This window comes from Grampus griseus, assembly GCF_964374135.1.
Source record: "Grampus griseus genome assembly, chromosome: 10".
NCBI lineage: Eukaryota > Metazoa > Chordata > Mammalia > Artiodactyla > Delphinidae > Grampus > Grampus griseus.
The window spans coordinates 96,949,759-96,972,694 of NC_139004.1; the positions used below are offsets into that span (position 1 = coordinate 96,949,759).

Here is a 22,936-nt window from a genome sequence, read left to right on the forward strand (position 1 = left end):
TCTCAAGGCCACAAATAGCTTCTCTTTCACTACCTTTGCTCCAGCATTCCCTCCCCTGTTGGCTTTTTGGACTGTTAGAGGTAGCTGGAACGTTGGGGAGGTATCAGAGGCTCATAGCCGTGTGAAATGTGAACCTTCATCTTATCCTGCACTCTGAAAGATGACAAGAATGGCCCCGTGATTTCCTGAGGGTCCCCAGCACACGTATTATCTTACTTTTGGAGTAAGATACTGAACCCCCTAGATATAATCAACGTTCAGTTTGCTATATATGTTTCTGTATTTTAAATACCATGTCTTCAGAGTAGCTTTTTTTTTTTAATCTTAAAGGTTTTGAAATCAGGATGACTTCCACTTTAGTATCTATAATATAGCATTTTTTCTTTTCTTGAAAAGCTTAGAATGTCCATGATCTAGAATTTAGGAATCTGAGCATTTATTAAATTTGGAATGAATACTCACACACACACAACCCTAGTATGGGGCACACAGTACTCACGCAGAAGCAGAGTGACCTACCTCTCTTGCCCGTTTTTAGGTTTCAGAGCACCGTACAGGTGAGCAAGTTGCAGGACCTCGTCAACCGCAGCAAGACGGCCAGGTGCAGAGGACGTTTTGTCTGCCCAGTGATCCTGTTCAAGGGCAAGGTAAGACCACACCTTAGCCTCGCACTCCCTGAGACCCTCTCGTGGGGTACCTGGCTTAATGCAAAGTGTAGAGTCTCGTGTTCTTGGCTTTTGCCAGCCAAGTTTGGGTGATTACTGGGTGCCTGGTGTGGTGGGAAGCAGGCCAGAGAAACAGACCAATTCTGATACAACTTTTTTTGAAGGTGAGTCTAATTAGGAAAGGGACAGTCACAGCAGAGGACCCCACCCTGTGTCCTGGAGCCAGACTGCCTACGTTCTGATCCCGGCTCTGTTACTTCCTGCCTGTGCAAGGCCTCAGTTTCTTCCTCTATAAAATGGGAAAAATAATCATGCCTACATCAAAAGTTTATGAATAGATTAGATCAGACGAGTAAGTACATTGTTGTTTGTTCATTCTTTCAGTCATATAATTTACCAAGTATTTATTGAATGTGTGTCATGTTCAGGCCTCAAGGTACATCAGCATATAAGGTACACAAAAATCCGCACCCTTATCAAGCTTATATTCTAGTGACTGTTGTTAATTTGGCTGCCCACTATGGTCTCATTTCACCTCTTTTTATAATCCTTTGGTGTATTTGATATTCCCATTTTGCAGATGAAACGAAGGCTCAGAGTGGTTAAATAACTTCCCCACGTTTACACAACTAGAGAGCTGGAGTTTAAACGTAACTGCAAAACGCACTCAAGTTACCACACTGCAGCTTAGGGCCACACGGTGTGGTGTCAGAGGAACCCACTTAAGACGGGCAGCAGTTGGGGACTTCCCTGGCGGTCCAGTGGTTAAGATCCTGTGCTTCCACTTCAGGGGGTGTGGGTTCGATTCCTGGTTGGGGAACTAAGATCCTGCATGCTGTGCAGTGCGGTCAAAAATTAAAACAAAAAAACCCTAGATGGGCAGCAGTGTGGACTGACAGACATGGCCTCATTAAGTGAGCGGGACTAGGCAGCAAGCTTTGGAGGAAGGGTGGGAGGGTGTTCCAGGCAGGTGCCAGCGCTGGGGGAGCATGAAGCCAGGTGCACAAAGTCCGAGAGACTCCCTGACGGGAGCGCAAGGTACTTGGTGGAGCCGAGGATGGAAAGGACTGAATGCAGGAGGCTGGTTGCTGGCCAACGTGTTTAGGTTTGCTGGGAGAGCCACTGTGATTTCTGAGCAGGGAAGTACAAGATGCAAATAGCATTTTGAGAAAGATTAATCCAGAAGGAACGGACTAACAGAGAGCCTGGAGCAGGGGAGGGAAGCAGGGGTGTAGCCTCTCTATTCTTGTTTTTGTTTTTTTTTTAATCTTTATTGAGTTTGTTACAGTATTGCTTCTGTTCTATGTTTTGGTTTTTTGGCCGCCAGGCATGTGGGATCTTAGGTTCCTTACCAGGGATCGAACCTGCACCTGCTGCACTGGAAGGTGAAGTCTCAACCACTGGACCGCCAGGGAAGTCCCTTAGGCTCTCTATTCTAGTTGTCCAATATGTACCTGAATGCTCTGTGGTCTTGGTGCCTGTCGGACTATAGTCTGGCTCCCAGCGCAGGTGAGGGCTGGGGCAGGGCAGTGGGGAGGAGAGACACAGGGCTTGTTTCCATCCCTTTGTGACTTTCTTTCGTAAAATGGAAGAAGGGGGGATGTGAGAGGGGGGGTAGGAAAGGAGACTTGACCACAGGCTTTCATGGACAGGTCGATTTTAGGGAAAAGTATGTCTGGAAGTCAAGTTCCAGAAATTGATCATCTTAAAGCTATTTATTCCCTCTTCCCCTTTGGAAAGTTTCGTGTTGCTGTAAGCTCTGGGAACTCCGGTTTAGATAACTGGACTATAACACACTGCTCTGTGGGGCATAGTGCTTGTTGCTAGAATGTACATAGGAAAACTCAAACCTGTGCTTCCCACAGTGTGTTCCACAGAACAGTAATTTAAGGATGTGCTTGTGCAAAGCATTCCCTGTCAAACAAGGGTGAGAGATAGCACGTTACTAGATTTGGCCTGACCCCCAAGCTCCAGATTCAAGAGGTACATCGGTAAGTGTGCACTGACATAGGAAAGGCTCTGAGAAGTCCTGAAGCAGAGGGACCTGTGTAGTGCAGTCAGGTCTGCTATTTCTCACTCGGCAGACCTTGAGGAAGGGACTTTCCGGAATGCATTTGGGAAAGTGCCACATTGACTGGCTTAGTCCAGTGAGATTGCAGCAGGCCTGGGAGAAAGAGCCCAAGGCAACTCACTTCAGAGGAAGGGCAAAGAGTTGGAGGGATTATCCTCTTTTTTTTTGGCCATGCCGTGCAGCTTGTGGGGTCTTAGTTCCCCAAGCAGGGATCAAACACCTTATATACGTTTTATTCCTATTGTGTTTGCAAGTCTGCTGTCTCCTCTCAGCGGTAATCCCTTTGAGGGCAGAGGCCTTGTCTTGCTGCTGTCCTCCCAGCGCCTAGCAAGTGCCCACCCAGCTTGTACGTGCAAGCTGGGAAGGTGGGAAGACACTGCTCTTTAAAGTGGTCGTGGGCTCTGCTGGGTTCTCGGGGGACAAGTGACTAAGACAGGCCTGTCCCTGTGGAGCTCAGTGAGTGGGGAAGGTTGACCTGTGAACTAGCAGCTGAGAGGGAGATGGCAAAGGGCAGGAGAGGGTCTTCTGTTGTGAGTTGGGGATCTCATCCTCAGAGATGTGGCTCCCAGCAGGCCCTAGCCAGTGCAGTGACAGCAGTGTTTGCTACCAGCACATCTTGCTGGGCTGGGGAGGGGGAGGTATGTTCAGAAGTGCCTGCTTCCTGCTTCTCTCCAGATTCAGTCCAGTGTGGCTGGGGCAGCCAAGGAACTAAATGTCTGATTGTATTTCATTTCAATTAATTTCCATTTTATAGCTGAAGCAATGTAGATTTTTTTTGGTTAAACACAACTTTATTTTGGGGCAGGACTACGTTTCCCTTTAAATGCTGAAAATAAAGTATCCTAGTTGAGATGTGCTGCGAGTATAAAATACATATTGGATTTTGAAGACTTAGTCCAAAAAATGTAAAACATGAATAATTTTTAAAGTGATTATATGTTGACATAGTAATATTTTGGATATATTGGGTTAAATGAGATATATTATTAAAAATTTTTTACAACTAAGTTCAAGCATTTAAGGGTAAGCAGTTCTCCCATGCCGTTCTCTTCCCCAACATCTGTATCTGGGTTTTAGGCAGTTAAAAGCAGAACAGGTCATCTTTCTCTTTGTTTCCTCCCTTAAAGAGATGGGGAGCAGAGGGCAGCTGCTTTTATTCCGTGTGCTAAAGTTGGTTACTACATTAGCATATCCTATAGAGCCATATTTCTCATGCAGAGTTAGAGGCCACTCCTAATTAGGTAAGTGGAGAGCATTCAGAGTACATCCTGCTTTTTCAGTCAAGAGCGAAGCTTAAAGTACAGAAATGGCAGATTATGCTTTGGAGCCGTGAGGCCAGGGAGCAAGGTCAGGTGTTAGACTCTGCCTTGGGGTGCAGCTTCCCCCAGGTGCCGGCTCGGGACCTTCCTGCAGAGGTTGGTGCCTCACTTGGGGAGCTGGCCCTCTCTCCCATTCTTCTCCATCTGATGAGTCCTCTGTGCCAGGTGTATCTGCCTCTGTTACCAAAAAGACAGGGTCGAAAAGAGATGGGAGAACTGAGCAGAAAGAAGAATCTGAACCTTGAAAAGAACTCAGAGCTCAGCAGCTAAGGAAGGAAGGGGTGTGTGTCCGCTCTGAAAAGATTTAACAGAGTAATGCAAAGAAGACTGAGATTTGGTGCGGCAGCTTGGATGATGGGGGAGGGTGGGCATGATAACATGTGCCAGTCAAACTCAAACCACGTACCCCCCATTGTCTTGCTTTCAGGAATCAGACCTCCCTTCTTACCATGAGAGTCTTGGGGGGTCCTCAGCCTGAGGATTGACATTTCCCTGCTGCAGTTCCTAATTACTGAGTTGGTCTCTTCAGAGTAGGGCCTCTTATCGGGGGCTGGAGATGGGTCCATGGATGGACTTGGAGATGTAGGTAAACTCTGGTGTGTACATTTTTATCCAGAGACAGTTTATCATTTTCATCAGATTTTCAAAATGCTTTTGGACCCAGAAAAAATGAAGCAGCCCCCGCAGAGTGCATCCTGCTCAGGCCAGCAGGAATCTCTGCCCGAGCCCTTCTTCATAGGCTTCCAGGACAACCCTCCCACGATTGCATTCTTGCCCCCGGCACTGGAAAATCACCCCACCCCGCCCGGGTTGTAGCAGGTTGCCTTTCTATCACCTGCCCCCTGCCCCAGGCTGCCACTGCCTCGGAAAGCCGGGTGATGACCTGCCAGTTCCCACCACACCCCTTTCCTAGCAGCAAAACCGTTTCTTTCCCCCTGTCTTACAAGTGGAGAAGAAGACCCCTTGGACAGTATTCTGCAGTTTTCCAGGGACCCTCCTTACACCACCAGGCTGCGTGACCCGTTCAGAAATGCCTTCCCCCTGCCTAGTGTAACCTCCCAGCCACCCTCACAGCCTCCCTCAGCCTGTAACTGGACCGTGGGGTCACCAGATACCTCCTCTCATTCCTCCTGCATCTCATCAAACACAATTTATAAAGATTCAGCCTTAAAGTTAAATAATGAAGTTCATGCCCATTGCCTGGTTTCTAGAATTCTAGCTCTTGAAATGCTCCTTCAGTGATGAGGAAAGAGTAAAAGGATAGTTAAGCACAGTTAAAGCCACTACGCTTCCTTGATACAGAGGAGAGAGAAGATAAAATTTCTTTAAAAAAAAAAAAAAACCCAAACATTTCTCCCTTAATTGGCCCTCCTGCTGCAAAGGTTGCCCTCCACTGTGCTAAGCAGTTCCAGTGACGGTCAGCTCGCAGGCTCCGGAGGGAGGTGGGCTCGATCAGGTCCCAGCTCAACCCCCTCTGTGGTACCTTAGGCATCACTTCACCTCCCTGCGCCCATCCCTCGTCTTTTCATCTGTGAAGCAGCAACAGTGCCTGCCGCCTGCGACATCTCTCTCATGGGCTTGTGTAAATCCAGTGGGAAGGTGGTGTACTTGTTTCAGTCCTGTACTCATAAACACATGTGATACCCGCCAGATCTTACCCAAGTACATGCGTGACGACCACTGAATCTACCCATTACTGTTAGTGACACTCTGGTGCCTCTCGTTTGGGAGAGAGAACCTCTTGACAGAGGCTGCAGGTTAAATTCTAGGCATACTTCGGAGTGACTGCTGTGAAGACTTTGGGCAGTGCTCCTGCACCCATTTTCCTGGCCTGGAGGGTCCCCAGGGGTTCCCCCCACTGTGTGCACTTCAGAAAACCACCTGACTGTTGGTCAGAGGGTACAAACTTCCAGTTGTAAGATGAGTAAGTTCTGTGGATCTAATGTACAGCATGGTGATTATAGTTAATAATACTGTATTAGATACATGAAAGTTGCACAGAGAGATGATCTTAAATGTTTTCACCACAAAAAAAGAAGTGGTGATTATGTGACATGATGCAGGTGTTAGCTAACGCTACGATGGTAATGATTTTGCAATAAGTAAGCGTATCAGATCAGTGTGTTGTACACCTTAAACTTACACAATGTCATATGTCAATTATATCTCAAGAAAGCCTGGGAAAAACCGAACCAAAAAACTCCAGAAAACCACCTGACCCTGAAAATGCGGTTTCTCTCCCAGCATATTTGCAGGTCGGCAACGCTGGCTGGATGGGGGGAGCTGTATGGACGCACTGGCTACAACTATATTTTCTCAGGTGAGCGTTGAGCTGCACCGTCTTTGACTAAGAACAGGAAGCCAGTGGTGGAGAATAGCCACCTAGGGCTGCAGTGGTGTAGGTGGAGGGGCAGCAAGCTGGGGGATGGGCAAGGGCCCTCCTTTCGTCACCTGAGGAGATGCTGGGTGTGACGAACACTGCCAGGCATGTGGGGCTTCGGATGCTGAGAGAGGCAGGAGTGTGGTCCTTAGGGTGTAGCCGGGGGGAGACTGGTCAGGAAGCCCCTGGGTGGAGCCCCTGCCTTGGCCTCGGTGCTGACCGCAGGTTTCTCCCACAGGGGGTGCAGACGACGCCTGGGCAGATGCAGAGGATGTCACGGAGGAGGACTGTGCGCTTCGGTCAGTGCCAGGTGGTTATGGGTCTGGGCTTGGGTTGGGGGCAGGCGTCTGAGCGGTGGTGGCCATTTTCCTACTGACGGTCATGACCTCATCAGTGTCCAGGTGAGTGGATTGGCTCCCTTCCTCCTGCTGCCAGGCCCACGCCCCTGCAACAGGGTTGTTGAAGTCCACCCTGTAGCTTCACCCGAAGCTGACTTTATGGACTACCTGAGCAGTCTGTGCTCGCCAGGACTGCAGAGCGAGTGCCCCAACCCTGGGGTTCCTGGCACCCCAGGCCCAAAACACAGGCCAGACATCTGTGTGTCTTCAAGCCCCACGGTTTCCAGGGTGTGACGTCTGGCCTACCAGGTGATGCACAGCACACCCGGCCCGAGGCACAGGGCAAGCAAGGACTGTGGTCCCCACGTGAGAGGTGTGGGCACTAGGAGCTCCACAGCTGTGTGATAGGTGCCATAAGGCGCTTGCTACAGAGGAATGTTTTAGGCTCCCTTAAAGGGAAGGAGGGGGCTGGCTCCCACTCTTCCTACCTCCTTTCCAAATATTTTTAGAAAACGGCAGTAATGGTTATTTTGGAAAAGCTCCTTTGCATGGTCTGTACCACATGGAAAGTCTTTAACTGGTGTCGGGTGTCTCTGGAATGCACACCAGCACCCTGGTCAGATCAGCCGCCCAAAATCATGGCTCGGTGCATGAAAAGGCATCTCGCTGTGCCCGGCTTCTGCCCGTTAGTTCCAAGAGCAGTGGCTCTGGCTTGTGCTCAAGAATGTTTGGCTCTTCCCCCGGGATCAAACGACCTCTGCCCCAGCCAGGCCATCTTCCACAGTGCACACTGTTCTTGGTGAGGAGTCCGCTGGGGACAGCAAAGCAGTGGGCATTACAAAAAAAAATTAATGGTGACTTTATTCGTTCTGCTTTTGCCTTTATCTGTATGACTGATCAAAAGGCAGCCTGGAGATTAGGGAAATTTTATCTTTCTCCTTGCTTCAGCGGCCTTCTAAGCAGAGGGAATTCACTTGCTAATATTTCACAATCAGTTGATAACATAGCTCTAAAAAGTCCATCTCCCAGTGAAAGTTTCAATCTGTTACATTTTGAGCAAGTCATGTGGCTAAAAACGGTCATAAATGGGGAAAGGGAGGGGGGTGGAGAGAGATAAACTCTAATGGAGGCTCAAAGACTCTATCAGCCACTAGCCTGCTGCTTTTTAGAGCTCAGAGATTATCTTGAGTCTTCTGGCTTCACGTCAAGCAGCGCCAAAAATCCCTTTTCCGCCCCAGGTGCAGATCGCTCCTCTTTGAAATGCGTCCCAGAGAGCGGGATAATCACTTAGAAAGTCACCTTCCCTGGGAGCGGTTGTCCTCTCTTGGCCCTCCCTCTGTCTTCTGGAGAAGAGAATCAGAAATTCTTCTGTAGAAACTAGACTTCCTTGAACGCGCCCCTCACGCCCCAGACTTTTGTGGATGAATGTGCAGTGCACCTTCTCCCTCTGGCTCTTTGTTTCAGAAGTTCCGACACGCATCTTTTTGATAAGGTCAGAGGGTATGACATCAAGCTGCTCCGGTACCTGTCAGTGAAATACATCTGTGACCTGATGGTGGAGAACAAGAAGGTGAAGTTTGGCATGAAGTGAGTGCAGGGCACCCCCTGCGAAGTGGGTGGAGGCCGTGTGCTCACAGGCTCGTGGGGTCGGAGATGGCACAGAGCAGTTACAAGGGCACACTGCGTGCCAGGCCTCGTGCATCCTCTCCCTGTATCCTCACACAGCCCTCCTTGCAAGGAGGTTCTAGTGTCTCCCTCTTGGAGGGGAGAAACTGAAGCCGGAGAGGTTAAGTCACTTTCTCTGGGGTGGTGCGGAGAGCACCAAGGGAGCCGTGGGTCTCTAACGTGTGCTCTGCTGCCGCTGCGCCATCTCTGGTAGATTAGAGTCTCTTTTAAAGTGGATCGAAAAAAATCAGTATTTACTCAATTTTTATGTCCTGTGTGGAACAAATCTTCTTACGGTAAGGCAAAATTAGAAACAAATGGAACCTGGGTTAGGGTGATGAAATTTGGGGAATTTTTCCAAAGTGTTGTTTATTTTTTATAATAGCCACTTTTAATTTTGCCAAGTATGTCTTAGAAAATAAGCCACACTGAGGCTGTTACAGCTCAGCAGTTTGCAGTCACCTGCACATCCCGCTGTCTGTCAGAGTAGTCCTGTGTCTCTCTGATGCTGTCTGGGAGTGTCCGCAGTGGATGCCGGAGAAGGTGGAGACGAGAGTCCGCCCCAGGGCCCCTTTTGGACAGTGTCTCTGTTATTTTGCTCTTTTCTCACTCCGCCCTGCGGGTCAGGGGGCGATGCTGCCTTTGGGGGAAGCTTGTTCCGCGGCTTAGGTCCCTTTGCGTTGCGGGTGCTGTGGGGTCCGGGGGAGTCGGCGCTCTCACCTGGTGACTTGGGGTAGAGGCGGCAGAGCAGTCGCATTTCTTAGTCGTTCTAAGTAAGCCCCCTGGAGGGCATCATTCCTAACTCTGAACAGTAGTTTCTATAGCAGGAGGATCATTTGAGCTGTGGTAATGCTTGTGGGGAATGGTGTGCGTGTGTTGTGATGCCGTAACACGTTGTATCCTGTCTTGTAGTGTCACCTCCTCCGAGAAGGTGGACAAAGCCCAGCGCTATGCCGACTTCACTCTCCTCTCCATCCCGTATCCAGGTAGGGGCTCTTTCCAGGGTCTGGTCAAGGGACAGGCTTCCCAGGACTGGGGCTCTTTGAGGCCCTCCTCAGGCCCTGGCCACTTAGGTGCACAGATGCCCCGGAGCTCTCGGACAGGATCTGCTGTCGCTCAGCATAGGGCAGTGCAGCTCCTGGTCCTTGGCTCTCACCTTAGGGTAGGACGCTGTCCTTGTGTGTGTGTAGGGGGGCTTTCCCCTGAGAGCGGCCCAGGAATGGAGTCCTGGCTCAGGTCCTCCCTACTGCGCTCTTGAGCGAGTTACTTCACCTCGCCCAGCCTCAGGTTTTCTCAGGTATCACTGGAAGTTGGTGAGGCTTAGCTCAGGGTCTTGTTGTGCGGATTAGGTGAGGTCAGGTTTATCGGCGTGCTCTGGGCAGCTAATGTGCTGTTTCGGTGTGAAATGACATCGTTAGTCCTCCGTGTCAGCAACCATCTATGCTGCGCTGGCTGTTGCCGTGGTGAGGATGTAAGTGCTCTGTCCCCAGTTGCACGTGGTTGGTGGCCTCACCGTGTCACAGAGCACCGTGGTGAGCACACAGCTGGCTGCATTTGTCTCTGGCACAGACTGTATGCGACCTGTGGCCAGGGCAGTGTTCTCTGCACTGGATACTGAAGCTGCGTTAGTCCAGTTTGTAGCGTTTAAGCTTTCTTTCTGGCAACACCTGCTCGTTCAAGGAGGTATTAGAGCCCTAACATCAGCACCAAACTTTGTCAACAGACAGTAGAAAGTGGACTCTTTCTCCTTGAAACCTCTCTCCTGCTCCTCAGCAGTAGCACCTGCCTTCAGTCCTGTGCTGGATCTTGTCTCCTCATCTTGGAGCCATGTGGCCAATAGAGAGCAGGCTGGTGACCCCAGGTTGCAGTAGAGACACAAGGCCTTCTCATTAGAACCTCAAGTTCATCCAGTGCCTCGTGGGCAGAGGGTATATTCTCATCAGTGTGAGCTGGTGGTATCCAAACCACGACCCCTATGGCCTGGCTGTCTTACAGTGGCCTCCTTCAGGGTCTCTCCTCACTCTTCTCTGCTAGCTTGGCATTTGGTGGCATGTAGGGATGGGCGTGCATTCCAGTCCCAGCACTGTGTCCTTGAACAAGTCCCTTAACCCTTCTGAGCATCAGTTTCATCCTGCATAAAATGTGGTTAATGATGCTTACTCTGGGCGAAGTGCCAGACCTGTCCCTGACAGGTGCCAACACCAGGCCGAGTGACGAGTGCCTGGGAGGAGAGGCTCCCTTTCGGCAGATGCAGAACCATGATGATGATGCCGTGGGCTCGGCAGCGTCAGAGATGTGTCAAGACAGGGATGTCCCCGCTGGGGGTCTGCACTGGAGCTTTCCTCAGGTAGCTCTAAAGCTGGCTTTCGGACTAGGCTCCTGACTCTCAGGAGATGCTCTGGGGGTCCCCAGACTGAAGTACTCTCTGCCGAATGCACGGGAGAGGACGGAGTTGGCTGAGGAGCCACGCGTCAGCTTTCTTTATTTGTGTTCAGCTTCTCAGTAACACTTGGCTTAGAAAAAATTGTTTTGTGGGACTTCTCTGGCAGTCCAGTGGTTCAGACTCCGTGCTTCCACTGAAGGGGCATGGGTTCGATCCCTGGTTGGGGAAATAAGGATCCCGCATGCCGCATGGCAGCAGCCAAAAAAAAAAAAAACCACCACACTTTAAAACAAAGAAAAGAAAAGAAAAAAATCGTTTTGCTCCAGAACAGTAGCACAATATCCTTTCTGCTGTCGTTGGGCAGCTTGTTAAAAGACTCCTGAAATATTAACTAACACCTTTTGACCCAGTTATTCATTAGGCCATAATCCAGCCAGCTTGGGCCTGAAGATGTTCATCATGTCTGATTATACCAGCCAAACATGGGAAATGTTTTCATCAATCAGAATAATGATGATGTAACTGATGGTACAGCCATCCATAGTAGAACGAGATATTACATAGTCATAGAAAAATACTTAAGGTGCTAATAAGCAAGATAGAAAATTAAATACTACAATCTCAACTATGTAAGAGAAAAAGTGCTTACACAAAATGGTAAGAAAAGAAAACGCCAGAATGGTAAGATGATACCATCTCTCTGTGAATTTTTTTCCCCCATTCTTCCCAGAATATCGTGTACTGCATCTGATAGTTGTGTATGGTGTTGAGGGGAGATTAAGAGGCATCAGTAAAAACCCAGAAGCCTAGGTGGCAGGAGATGCTGCTGCACACCCAGATGAGGGGACAGGAGAAGCAGTTAACTTGCTTACCTTAATTACCTTGCTTCCTCTGCTCATGTTCTTAAATTTCTTTACATGCCTACATTATTATACTTCATAACAAAATTGATGTTATCCAGACCAAGTCCTGAAATGCACTCTGCTGCCATTTCAGGGGTCTCTGTTGAGCCCTCTGATGACTTTGAAGCCCAGACAGGAACTGCGGTGGTATCAGTTCTCTGTCAGACTAACTTAGGCTTAGACTAGCCCCTGAAAACGGGAAGTGTTCTGGGAGCACTTCCTTCAGGGCACCAAGATAGACGGGGCCAGAAACTCCCCAGCATGAGTCTAATTTGTTTCCCTCTTGAGCGAGCGTCCGTTCTCACTTCACTTTTGGTCCTGTCTGTTTGCCTCTCAACAGGCTCAGAAGCCTGTTCAGGTAATGAATGTCAAGGCATTGCCCTGGGTACCGAGGCTGCTTTAATTCTCTCCGTTTCTCACAGTTGCTTCTGCATTATATGCTGGTCAGAGCTCGGCCTGGAGCCTGCAGTGTTGATTCAAGCGCTCAAGTTTGAGAAAACAGAGCACTTTACGGGAGTTCTGAGGAATGATTGGTGTCCCTCCTACTCCCAGGCTCATAAGCTCAGGGCCTCTGTCTGATATTTATATTTCTTCTTTCTCCCAGTGAGGCACCCAAGAATCCGCTGAAGTGTTAGAGCTGAGGATTGATTCCTGACTTCCCCATCCACAGTGAGGCCTGGGGGATTCGAGTGCAGGAGTGTGTGGGGTGGTGAGAGCCAGGTCTGCAGAACACACAGGCTAAGCCTCCAGACCTTCCTCCATGAAAGCACCTTTCCTTTCTTCCCTGGTGTGGCCCCAGACAGGAGCATGTCCCAAGAGGAGCTGGAGAGTTCTGTGTGGATGTTTATGGCCTGTGGCTACTTTGACAGAATTCAGGCAACTGTTTTGTTGCCTTTGGGGACCTTACCAGACTTGGACCTGTGGCCAGAGCCTTGTGCCCTCTGGAGTTTGTGTTGGTCCTGGTGGAGGAACTGAGAGGAGTGCAGGCCTCGTTCTCCCCAGGCTGAGCTGCAGGGTTGCACTGGGGCTCTCACTGCAGCGGTGGCATGAGGATGGCACCAGTATGCTGTCACCTGAGTGCCCCTTGTCGCAGTGCTGTGCCAGCTGTTTTATACGTATTGTTTCATTTCATCCTTAATCACTTTACAAATGAGAAAATCAAGGCTTAGAGAAATTAACTTGTTCACAGTCACAGGGCTACATGAAAGGCTGAGGTTTGAAGCTGGGAACATTGCCAAGGCCCTTTTCTCTCCACTCCTCTCTCTGTTCCTGAGGTCTTACCCTGGTGGTATTTCTTATAGTTTTTCTGGTGAATGATACAGAAAGCACATCTTGGCAAGGTTTGTTGGAGAAGGACGTGTCTCTTGAGCGCCTGTCCCATTTCAGGCACTGTCCATGGTCCTTTCTCTCATGTTACGATGTTCGGTCCTCACCGAAAGCCTGCGAGGTTGGTACAGGCAGACCTCATTTTATTGCTCTTCGCTTTGTTACTCTTCACATATTGCATTTTTTACAAATTGAGCATTTGTGGCAACCCTGTGTCAAGTCTATTGGAGACATTTTCCCAGTATTTGTTCACCTCGTGTCTCTGTCACATTTTGATAGTTCTCACAATACCTCAGACTTTTCCATTATCACTCCATTTTTTTATGCTGACCTGTGATCAGTGATCTTCGATGTTACTACTCCACCTCACTGTAGGCTCAGATTATGGTCACCATTTTTTAGCAATAAAGTGTTTGTTGTTTTTTTTTTTTTGGCCGTGCTGTGTGGCTTGTAGGATCTTAATTCCCTGACCAGGGATTGAACTGGGGCCCACAGCAGTGTACCAAGTCCTAACCACTGGACCGCCAAGGAATTCCCTGAAGTATTTTTTATTTAAGGTATTTTTTAAATTTAAGATATATATATTTTTTAGACATAGTGCTATCACACACTCAATAAACTATAATACAGTGTAAACATAACTTTAATATGCACTGGGAAACCAAAAAATTCGTGTGGCTTGCTTTATTGCGGTGGTCTGGAATTGAACCCTCAGTATCTCTGAAGTGTGTCTGTAACAGGAGGGAGGGTGATCCTCCGTAACTAGGTAAGTTGCTGAGAAGGTGCTGCCAGGGCTCAAACTGTAAACCGCGCTGTTGTTCTCTGGCTGTTGGCACTTCAGGGACTTGTAGGGCAGAGGGACCTGAAATGAGAGAAAAGTGACCAACAACCAGTGAGCACAGAGGGAGAGAGACACAGAGGTGTGCAGGCAGGGGCTGCCTCATCGGGAAGGTCTCTGGCTAGAAACCCAAGGAGCGTTGGAGGCTCCCGCTCGCCTGGTCCAGCCTCCACTCATGTCGTCTGGGGCCCACTTTGGAGTGTGTGCGCTGGTGGCCGCCCCGGTCCTCCAGCACCCAGGGGCATCTCAGGACACTGGGCCAGGAAGGGTGGTGTCACGACTCTGCCCTTCTTTTCCAGGCTGTGAATTTTTCAAGGAATATAAGGATCGGGATTACATGGCTGAAGGGCTCATTTTTAACTGGAAGCAGGTATGAGCAATAACATTCATCAGCTTGGGTCTTCTGTTTGTGAAGGGAAACCAGCCAGTAATCTTCTTGGGGAAAACAGCTACCCTTCTCCTTTCTTTGCTCTTCCCTGAATGAGTCTCATTATTTTTCCCTCTCTCCTCCTTGTATGTACATGTTTAAACTCTCATCATATATACTTTTCTCTCCCCCTTTAATTTCTCCTTTTCTTTAAAAGAGTTTTCAGGGAAAAGGTAGGAAAAGTCCTTCATTTTTGCTCCGCTCTCTGTGTGAAGAGCTCCTCCTCAGCGGGTGGGAGCAGCCCAGGAGCTGCCGGAGGCTGAATACGCTGATCACCTCTGTGTCAGCCGTAAACACTCAAACGCCAACTGAAAAGCTCCACTTGGCAGCAGTATCTGGTCCCTTTGATTTTTAAGCCGTCACTCCCAGGGTGGCACAGGCATCTGGCCCTGAGAAGGCGAGCACTGTGGGGGGACATCCTGCCTGCCTGTGGTAGCCACAGCTTCAGGGCCTCAACCTGCCTGGTCATCCTGGCTTCTCCTGGTGGACAGCCTGCATCTCACAGTGTCTTTCTGTCCCCAGGACTACGTTGATGCCCCTCTGAGCATCCCCGACTTCCTGACTTGCTCTCTGAACATTGACTGGAGCCAGTATCAGGTGAGGGGACCCCTGGTGCCTGCCCCACAAGTCCCTCAGGCAGACACCTGAAGGCCTGGCTTGTGACCTCTGACCTCCTGGGAAAGGAGGAGCTGCTTACCTGTTGAACTCTCTCTCCTGATTTCTTGGCCCAGAAAATCAAAGCTTTCTGAACATGACTCACTGAAAGATTTGCATCCACCAGGGAGTTCTGTTTCCAGAGGAGGACCTCATGGAGTTTGCTTTTCCAGCTCTGGGATTTAGTGACGTTTTTCATTTCACCTTTTAAATGCGTGTTCCATCAGAGAAAGTGCAGAGCTGCCTGACCTGATTTGGTTATAGAAACCTTAAAATTATTTCCACTGTGCTTCTCTCCTCTTTGTCATCGTCTGCCATGGAAGGGTCCCCAGTCTTTTTTTTTTTTTTTAGTTTATTTATTTTTGGCTGCATTAGGTCTTCGTTGCTGTGCGCAGGCTTTCTCTAGTTGCAGCGAGCGGGGGTACTCTTTGTTGCGGTGCGCAGGCTTCTCATTGCAGTGGCTTCTCTTGTTGTGGAGCACGGGCTCTAGGCGCATGGGCTTCAGTAGTTGTGACACACAGGCTTGGTAGTTGTGGCGCACAGGCTCTAGAGCGCCGGCTCAGTAGTTGTGGCACACAGGCTTTTTTGCTCCGCGGCATGTGGGATCTTCCCGGACCAGGGCTCAAACCCGTGTCCCCTGCATTGGCAGGTGGATTCTTAACTACTGTACCACCAAGGAAGTCCAAAGGGTCCCCAGTCTTACTGGATGGATCCATCTCTCTACCGCGTTTAGCCCACTGTACAAGCCCACAGGCCATTAGCAGTGTCCTTGCCACTTGCTTCAGCCAGGACAAGTAGCCTCATTGTTCCCACTGCCTTCCCCATGTCTGTTCCCTCTGCCTGGCTGGCCCTCCCAGCCTCCTCTTGTCTGGCTGACACACTGCCTTCAGGATTTGGCTCGAGTGTCCACTCTAAGAAGAATTGCCTGATGTGCCTCCTCTCCCCCATCCCTAGAGAGGTTGTATGCTTGCATCTACATTCCCCTTAATCCGGGCTCTGGGCCCAGCCTGGCCTGGCCTCTCTCAGTGATCCACACCTACTTCCTTTTCCAAGTGTCCCGTCATGCAAGCACCTCAAACTCAAGCTGCCCAGAATGGAATTGGCCACAACCCACAGCACCCCCGAGCCCTCCACCATTTACCCAGATGCTCAGACTCGAAAAATGGGGGCTCTTCTCCCCAACACCCATGGCTGGTCCCATCAGTTCTGTAAGTCTCTGCCCCAGGGAAACTCCCCAGTCCTTCTTGCCTCCATCCCTTAGGTCACTGGCCTAATGCAGGCTACCATCGTCTCATGGCTGAGCGTGGGTCCACGTTGAAGGGGCAACCGACTGGAAATAGTGAATAGGGCCTGGCAGAGCACGATACTCAGATGATGGGGCAGGGTCGTCACTGTCACTCCTTCCTTCACAGCTGCCACTGACTTTCCTTTTTCCCTCAGGATAAGTCCAAGGACCCTTATGTGGTCCACCCAGCTCCACGTGGTCCAGGCTTGTTCTTGTGACTCACTGGCTGTCCACTCCCTCCCCTCCAGCTACCCTGACCGCCTCTCCACCCCTTAGGGAAGATGCTCTCCAGGTTTGCACATGCTCTTCTCTCTGCCACAAACACTCGTGTGCTTTCCCTCCCCTTTTCTCACATGCATGTCACCATCTCCAAGGAGCCTTCCCTAAGGGTCCCCATGGATCAGGCTAGGCTCACCTCCCCAATTACATGGTCCTGAAGCATCTTAGAGGGCTCCTTTTAATTAGCACACCTGCAGCAATTCACTTTGCCTTCCCTTCCCTCCAGCCTCAGGGCTGGAGTCATTGTGTTCACTGCTGTGTCCCAGGGCCAGGCCCACAGTCACGTTCACACCACTGTTTCCCATTGCACGAGCAGTAGTGCATGTGTGGGTGTTGCTGACCTCTGTGTAGCCAGATGGAATTGCATAAAGCTCTGCTCTTTCATTCTGTGCCCGAAGACCCCTTCCAGTGGCTGCTGCTCCTCAACCTGGCCCCTGACTATGACTAGTCAGTGAAAGAACATTCTACAGGTACCTCCTAGTCCCTAAGCACGAAGCCTTACAGATGCAGACGTGCCAAAATGGCCTCCGCCCTCACTGGGCTCAGTTTAGGAAAATTCCGAGGCAACAGCGTAGCCATCACCTGCGTAGTAGGGGTATTGACCAGTGGCCACAAAAGAAGACTCTGTAGAGAAGATAATGGGGCTGGGCCTTTAAAGGATGAGTAGGAGTTTGCCAGCCAGGGAAAGAGGCATGCACCAGGCATGGAAACGTAAGGCCGATATGTGGTACTCACCTCTGTATCTGGAGGCTTTGTCACGGCACACATAGATTGAGAGTCAGAGGTGAGCCTAGATTTTCATGCATTTCCCAGGTCCTCTTGTGTTTCTCACTCTGGTATCTGAGGAGGTGTTCCTACAGTGCGGTGTGTGACCACAGGCCTGGGTCCAGACCCCAGCTCAGCTTAGCTGTGTGACCTTGGGCCTCTGCCGACCCAGCACTCCCCAGGCTGTGGTTCCTGCCCCAGCCCTGGGCACGGTGGCCAGCGGAGTCTGCCGCCGCTCCTTGGTCATTTATGTCCCCTTCAAACAGCTGCCGTTGTGGGAGCTGCCCTGCGGGCTCGTCCTTGGTCACCTCCTGCCCTTTCCTGGCCACTGCAGTCCTCCCCCAGCCAGCCTGACCTCCCTGCACACCTGCTGCGTAGCTCCCACCTCTCCTGCTTTTCCTCACCCGCTGGAATCACAGCGCGGAGGAAATCTCTTGGCAATGGTGTGTCTGACACGTTGAACCAGATGAGCAGAGAGACCCCCGAGCCACCATGGGTAGTAATAAGTTTATCAGCACGGCACTGCAGCGGCTTTCTCTGCAGCTCCTGCAAGTGGGTCAGGACTCTCCAGGGTCCATGGGAAGGTCAGGTAAATGAGCCTGGTTTAAGTTCCTGGGAAAACCATTCCAATTACAGGTGCTGTGTTCACCCTCCCCAGGGCAGCGCTCTCACTAGCTGGCATTCACCGCCTTCTCTGCACGGCCCCAGACACTGAGAAGCAGTCATGTTAAGAGACTGTCCCCAGCTAGGGGGAGGGGGCCACAGAACTGGGTCAGGCCCCTCCGTGGGCTTCCGGATTCCAAAATGGACTGTTTCTCAGAGGGTCTAGTCTGGACCTTTAGCTTGGGCTAGAACAGAGGTTCCGATCTCTATGGCTTTTGCTTGTTTTTGCTCTCCCACCTCGTGGGCCTCCTGTTTTAAAAGATTTTTGTTTACCAAACAGACTGCATTTGTTACTCATTAAAAGACTATGCAGTGAGTAGCAATAAAAAACGTGTGAAACCTGATTGATGAGAAGGTTGATGGTTACCTTGGTTTCTGTGATGTGATGGCAGATAAAGAAATGGCTGTTTCCATTTGGTGACAATGGCCACGGGCTCAGGGCTCTTTGTCGGCTTCTGTTAGTTCCCTAGACATCCGTGCCTGGAGCCCAGGGCTCAGAGGAGCTAGTGTCCGGCTGCTGCTTGTGGCTGTGGGGCTGTGGGTTGCCCAGGCTCCTGCACGGCTTCCCCTCCCTCACCCGCACGTTGGGTCAGAGCACACTGAGGGAGGGGCCCGTGGGGGAGGGTGCAGGGATGTGTGAAAAGTGAAGTTTCAGATAGTCTGGGATTTGGGACCTGTGGCCTGTGACCATGAGCCTGGGGTACTTGTTTCCCCAGAATAACTCATAGCATTTTATTTTAAAAATACTTTAAATTTCCATTCTGAGTTAAACACCTATTCATAGAATCCTTTTATTTTTCTTCTCCAACAGAGTTGGGATCTGGTGCAACAAACACAAAACTACCTGAAACTGCTGCTTTCCATAATTAACAGTGACGGTGAGTCTGCCTCTGCTTGCCTCAAGCCATAGGATCTTCTGGGTGTTCCCAGGTCTTGACATCGCAAATGTGTGTTTATTGGGGCCTTTTGCTCTATGGGAGAAGGATTTGGGGATTCCCTTGTCATTGGCAGATTTATTCCATGCCCAAAATTATGAACTTGTTACCATCTGAACCACATTCAGCTGGCCTTTGAGCTTTGAGCATCAGCCTTTTGTGTGGGGCTGCAGTGGCCTCTTTTGGTTCAGAAAGGTGAGAGAAAGTCAGTCCTGGCCTCTTCTTGGGCACACACAAGAGCCCCTGGAGGGCCTGTTCTCCAGAGGGTACTCCAGCCAGTTTGACTGTTTTGATTGGATGAGCCCATTATGCTCAGTGTCCTAGGGCGGTCTGACTCTGGTTCCTCCATATCAGTCAGGACCTGTGTGGGGTTGCACTTGCTTGAACAAATGGAAATGTATTCGTTTATTTAACCAAGAAGGCCCAAGAGCAGAGCCAGGTGCCAAATACCACAAAGCATCTCTCCTTGTCTCATACCCACTGTTTAGTTAGCTTCATGGCTGGCAATCGTTCCAGACTTGTTTCCTGCCATCTTAACCCCTCCAGAAGAGGGAGACGGCCTCTGTCCCAGAGCTCCCGCTCATTGCCTCAGTTTGGATCCAGTGCCCATCCTCGAACCGGTCACTGTGGCCAGGTTGGCAGAAACATCACATGCCTGCCTCTGGAGCTAGGCCGTGGTTCTGGGGTGGCCTGGCTCTCACCCCAGGCCAGGGCGGTGGCACATCCCCTTTTCATCAGCCCGTGTTTGCTTCTCTCCTGGGCCTCCCGTTCCACGTTCCTGTGTAGATGACAGCGGACTGCTAGTACACTGTATCTCAGGCTGGGACCGGACGCCCCTCTTCATCTCTCTCCTGCGCCTTTCCTTGTGGGCTGTGAGTATGGACGGGCTGGGCCGTGGGGTCAGGGAGCATTCAGAGGCCCTTTGTGAGTCCTGGGACCGTTTCCAGAAAGCAGAGAGGCTTCGGAGCGAGGGACCTCACGTGTCCAGAGCAGGTGTCGTGTTTAACCCCGCTCCGGGGCCTGTCAGGCAGCCTGGCTGTCACGGGGGCGGTGGTTGTGACTCAGCCCCCGAGGCCAGGAGGGGGCCGTCGTGGGGAGGCTTCTTTCTGATCTGGGCCCGTCTCTTCCAGGACGGGCTCATCCACGCATCCCTGAAGCCCGCTGAGATCCTCTACCTAACGGTGGCCTACGACTGGTTCCTCTTCGGGTGAGCCTTCGGGAACTGTCGGGCTGTGGGGTGCTCCAGTGCTTGGGAACCGCCTTTTTGTGTGCGTGGGTGTGGTGGCCCCTGTGACAGGGTTGAAGGCGAAGACGGTCCCACCCCCTTGGGAAGAGAGAAGGTGTGGTCGGGCCCACCTGAGGCTGGGGTGCCAAAGCCATGGGCTGTCCCTGTGGCTCTAGTCCCCCTTCATCCTCTTGTCTGGGAGGTGCTCGCTTTGACCTCCTCGCCTTCTTGTTTCAGGCACATGTTGGTAGATCGACTCAGCAAAGGAGAGGAGGTGGGTACTGCTCACGGTCTGCGGGCACACGTCAGGGCTCCGCGAGCTCGGGCTCTTTTACCCCCAAGAGGGACAGGGTGATGGTCTGTTTGGTGTCCACACTTTGGGGGCGGTTCCTTGCCTGGTGATTACTGGGATCAGGCAGAGTGGCAGGAAAAGCACCGGCACAGCAGCCCCGTTCTGAGCCTCAGTCCCCCTCTCTCGCGGAGAGAACACTTACCTGTGACCTTCGTGTGTCAGTCCTCTTCCCCCCGTTCTGTGCCGACCTTCTTATGAGTGACCTTGTTTTCTGCACTCAGCTCTGGAACCAGTTTACAAGTGCTTTCCTGTGCCCCTCACCCTCACAGCTAAAGCCAGAAGCTCTTCCCTGTCCTCCCTTGTCTCATCACACCCACTCGGCAGCTTTTAAGCCCCAGGGCCTTCCGTGCAAGCAGGGTCCTGCCAGCTCCTCACCCCCCGACCAATCCCGGCCAGCGGGCTGTGGGTCCCCTTCCTGTCCGCGCGCTGTCCCTCCTTCCTCCTCTCTGCCCTGTCCACGCCTTATCCTTAGCTACCTTTTTTAGTCTTTGGCTCTTCGGTACTCTTGTTTTCAGCCTGTTTTCCCTGCACACAGACCTGGAGTCGGACCTGAGTGTGAACCCCAGTTGTGCCACTTACTACCTGGGTGACCTTGGGTAATGTGATTAACCTTGAGTCTCCCGGTGTCGATTCTGCTGCCTCACAAAGAGAATGAGTCCAGATGCCCAGCGTGGGAGCTGCACGCAGTGTTGGCTCCCCCCCCATTTTCCTGAGGCATCTTTCTCACCCTCCTGAGGCTGCCTCTTTTCTGGGCATCTTATCTTGTGCATTCTTCTTTTGTTCCTCCCTCTCAGCTGCTCCTCTCGCCTTCTAAATCTCTTCGTTTGAGCACTTATTGCATCCGCCAGGACTGCAGAGCCCATAAGCCTGTTCCTCAGAGGCCTCCATGAGCTCTGTCAGAGGTGGTGACTTTGGCACTGAAATCCGCACGTAAAGCCCCTTTGCAGCCTCTCATTTTGAGATTTGCTGGAGCTGGCGCTCCAGTACCTGCTGACCCCCATGCTGTCTCCCCGTCCCCAGAGCAGGCCAGATTCCACCTTCAGAGACTGGGCAGGGGATGCGGCTGAGCCCAGTGGATTCTGGACTCAAACCCTGGCCACGTCTCAACATAAACAAGAGGGTCTTCTCAGCTGGGAGGGTTGGCAGGATGTGGGCTTTTCTCTTAGCCCTCCCTTCCTCCCCGCACACGCTCAAAACTCTGATACTTTAAAACATGCAAAAAGCTGGGGCCTGTTAAACAGCTCCGTATCCCTCCTTTGCCTTTGAGGCTCTCAGAACACATTAGTATATTAAAGACTAAAAAATCTGTGGTGAAGACACCTATTTAATTTTATGTAACAGGGACTTCCCTGGCTGTCCAGTGGTTAGGACTCTGTGCTCAGGACTCCGTGCTTTCACTGCCAAGGGCCCAGGTTCAGTCCCTGGTCAGGGAAGTAAAATCCCACAAGCTGTGCGGGGGCGGCCCACCAAAAAAGTTATGTAACAAAGTTTTCATACTGGCCTGACCTAGGCACCCTCCCTCCTTTTTTATTTTTTGAGGAGATCTTACGGGGCTCTGGGATACCCTGTGGGTGTTTTTCCAAGTGAGGGGTTGATGGACCACACCTTGCAGAATCAGCTGCAGAGACTGCATTGTGTGCACTTCACAGAGGCCCGTTGGACCAGGGCACTGGCTGGGAGGGAGAAGAGAGAACTTGCTCACGGAGCTGGGGATGCGGAGGCAGGGTCAGAGCTCAGGAGCCTCCTCCGGCTTTGCCTGCCTCAGACTTCGTCCTGCCCCTTACAGTTTCTGAACAGTGCAGGCCGCGGGCCAGGCAGTGGCTGCCCCTCAGCCCTGGTTCTCCTGAACCACTGTTTCCCGGTATTTCTTCTACAAAATCTGATCTCTTGCCCTTGCATTGTGTTCCTGCTGTGTCCATTAATCTTCTTGCCCCGAAATTCTCTCCCAGCTGTCCTTCCCTGTTAGCCTCTCTCCCTGGGGTTCTAAGGAGAGGCTGAGAGGGAGAAGAAGCTGTTCTCTTCCTCCTTTTCAGTAGCTTGAGAACATGTGTGTTCAGTTTGAAGATGGTTTGAAACATCACTGGCTTACCCTCTTGCGTTCTCAGGAAGGAAACGCCCTTCCTTCCTTGCCCCAGCCCAGGCACACCTGCCCGACCTCCTAAGCCTTCTCTACCGCCCGTACTGTTTCTACACCAGAATATCCAGCAAGGTCCCCAAAGCAGGGCTGCTGTCCATCAGGGGTTGACCAGGGTCACTGGTTGCCCTCTCCTGGGAGTTCTGCCACCTAGATTCTTCTCCCTGGAGACTGCTATCTTCTCATGTGTGCTGCTTTTTGGTCTCTCAGATTTTCTTCTTCTGCTTCAATTTTTTGAAGCATATCATCTCTGAGGAGTTCTCTGCTCTGAAGATACAGAGGTAAGGAGAGACCTGCTCTCACTGGGAGCAAGGTGCTCTGGGAAGGGCC

At 51.1% G+C, this 22,936-nt stretch overlaps 1 protein-coding gene across 9 annotated transcripts in view; it reads left to right on the plus strand.

The window, feature by feature from the left end:
- Nucleotides 1-22,936, plus strand: part of MTMR14 (myotubularin related protein 14) — a 43,786-nt gene that overhangs the window by 7,129 nt on the left and 13,721 nt on the right. For 6 of the 9 annotated variants that reach the window (XM_082664752.1, XM_082664757.1, XM_082664754.1 and 3 more), the window contains exons 3-14: nucleotides 539-647; nucleotides 6,300-6,375; nucleotides 6,674-6,734; nucleotides 8,238-8,360; nucleotides 9,351-9,424; nucleotides 14,187-14,257; nucleotides 14,837-14,911; nucleotides 18,772-18,838; nucleotides 19,682-19,767; nucleotides 20,026-20,102; nucleotides 20,358-20,394; nucleotides 22,817-22,887. In XM_082664752.1, coding sequence (XP_082520878.1) covers nucleotides 539-647; nucleotides 6,300-6,375; nucleotides 6,674-6,734; nucleotides 8,238-8,360; nucleotides 9,351-9,424; nucleotides 14,187-14,257; nucleotides 14,837-14,911; nucleotides 18,772-18,838; nucleotides 19,682-19,767; nucleotides 20,026-20,102; nucleotides 20,358-20,394; nucleotides 22,817-22,887 — 927 coding nt within the window. The remainder of the gene's footprint in view (nucleotides 1-538; nucleotides 648-6,299; nucleotides 6,376-6,673; nucleotides 6,735-8,237; nucleotides 8,361-9,350; nucleotides 9,425-14,186; nucleotides 14,258-14,836; nucleotides 14,912-18,771; nucleotides 18,839-19,681; nucleotides 19,768-20,025; nucleotides 20,103-20,357; nucleotides 20,395-22,816; nucleotides 22,888-22,936) is intronic. The other 3 variants (XM_082664753.1, XM_082664756.1, XM_082664759.1) reach the window with 1 other exon arrangement.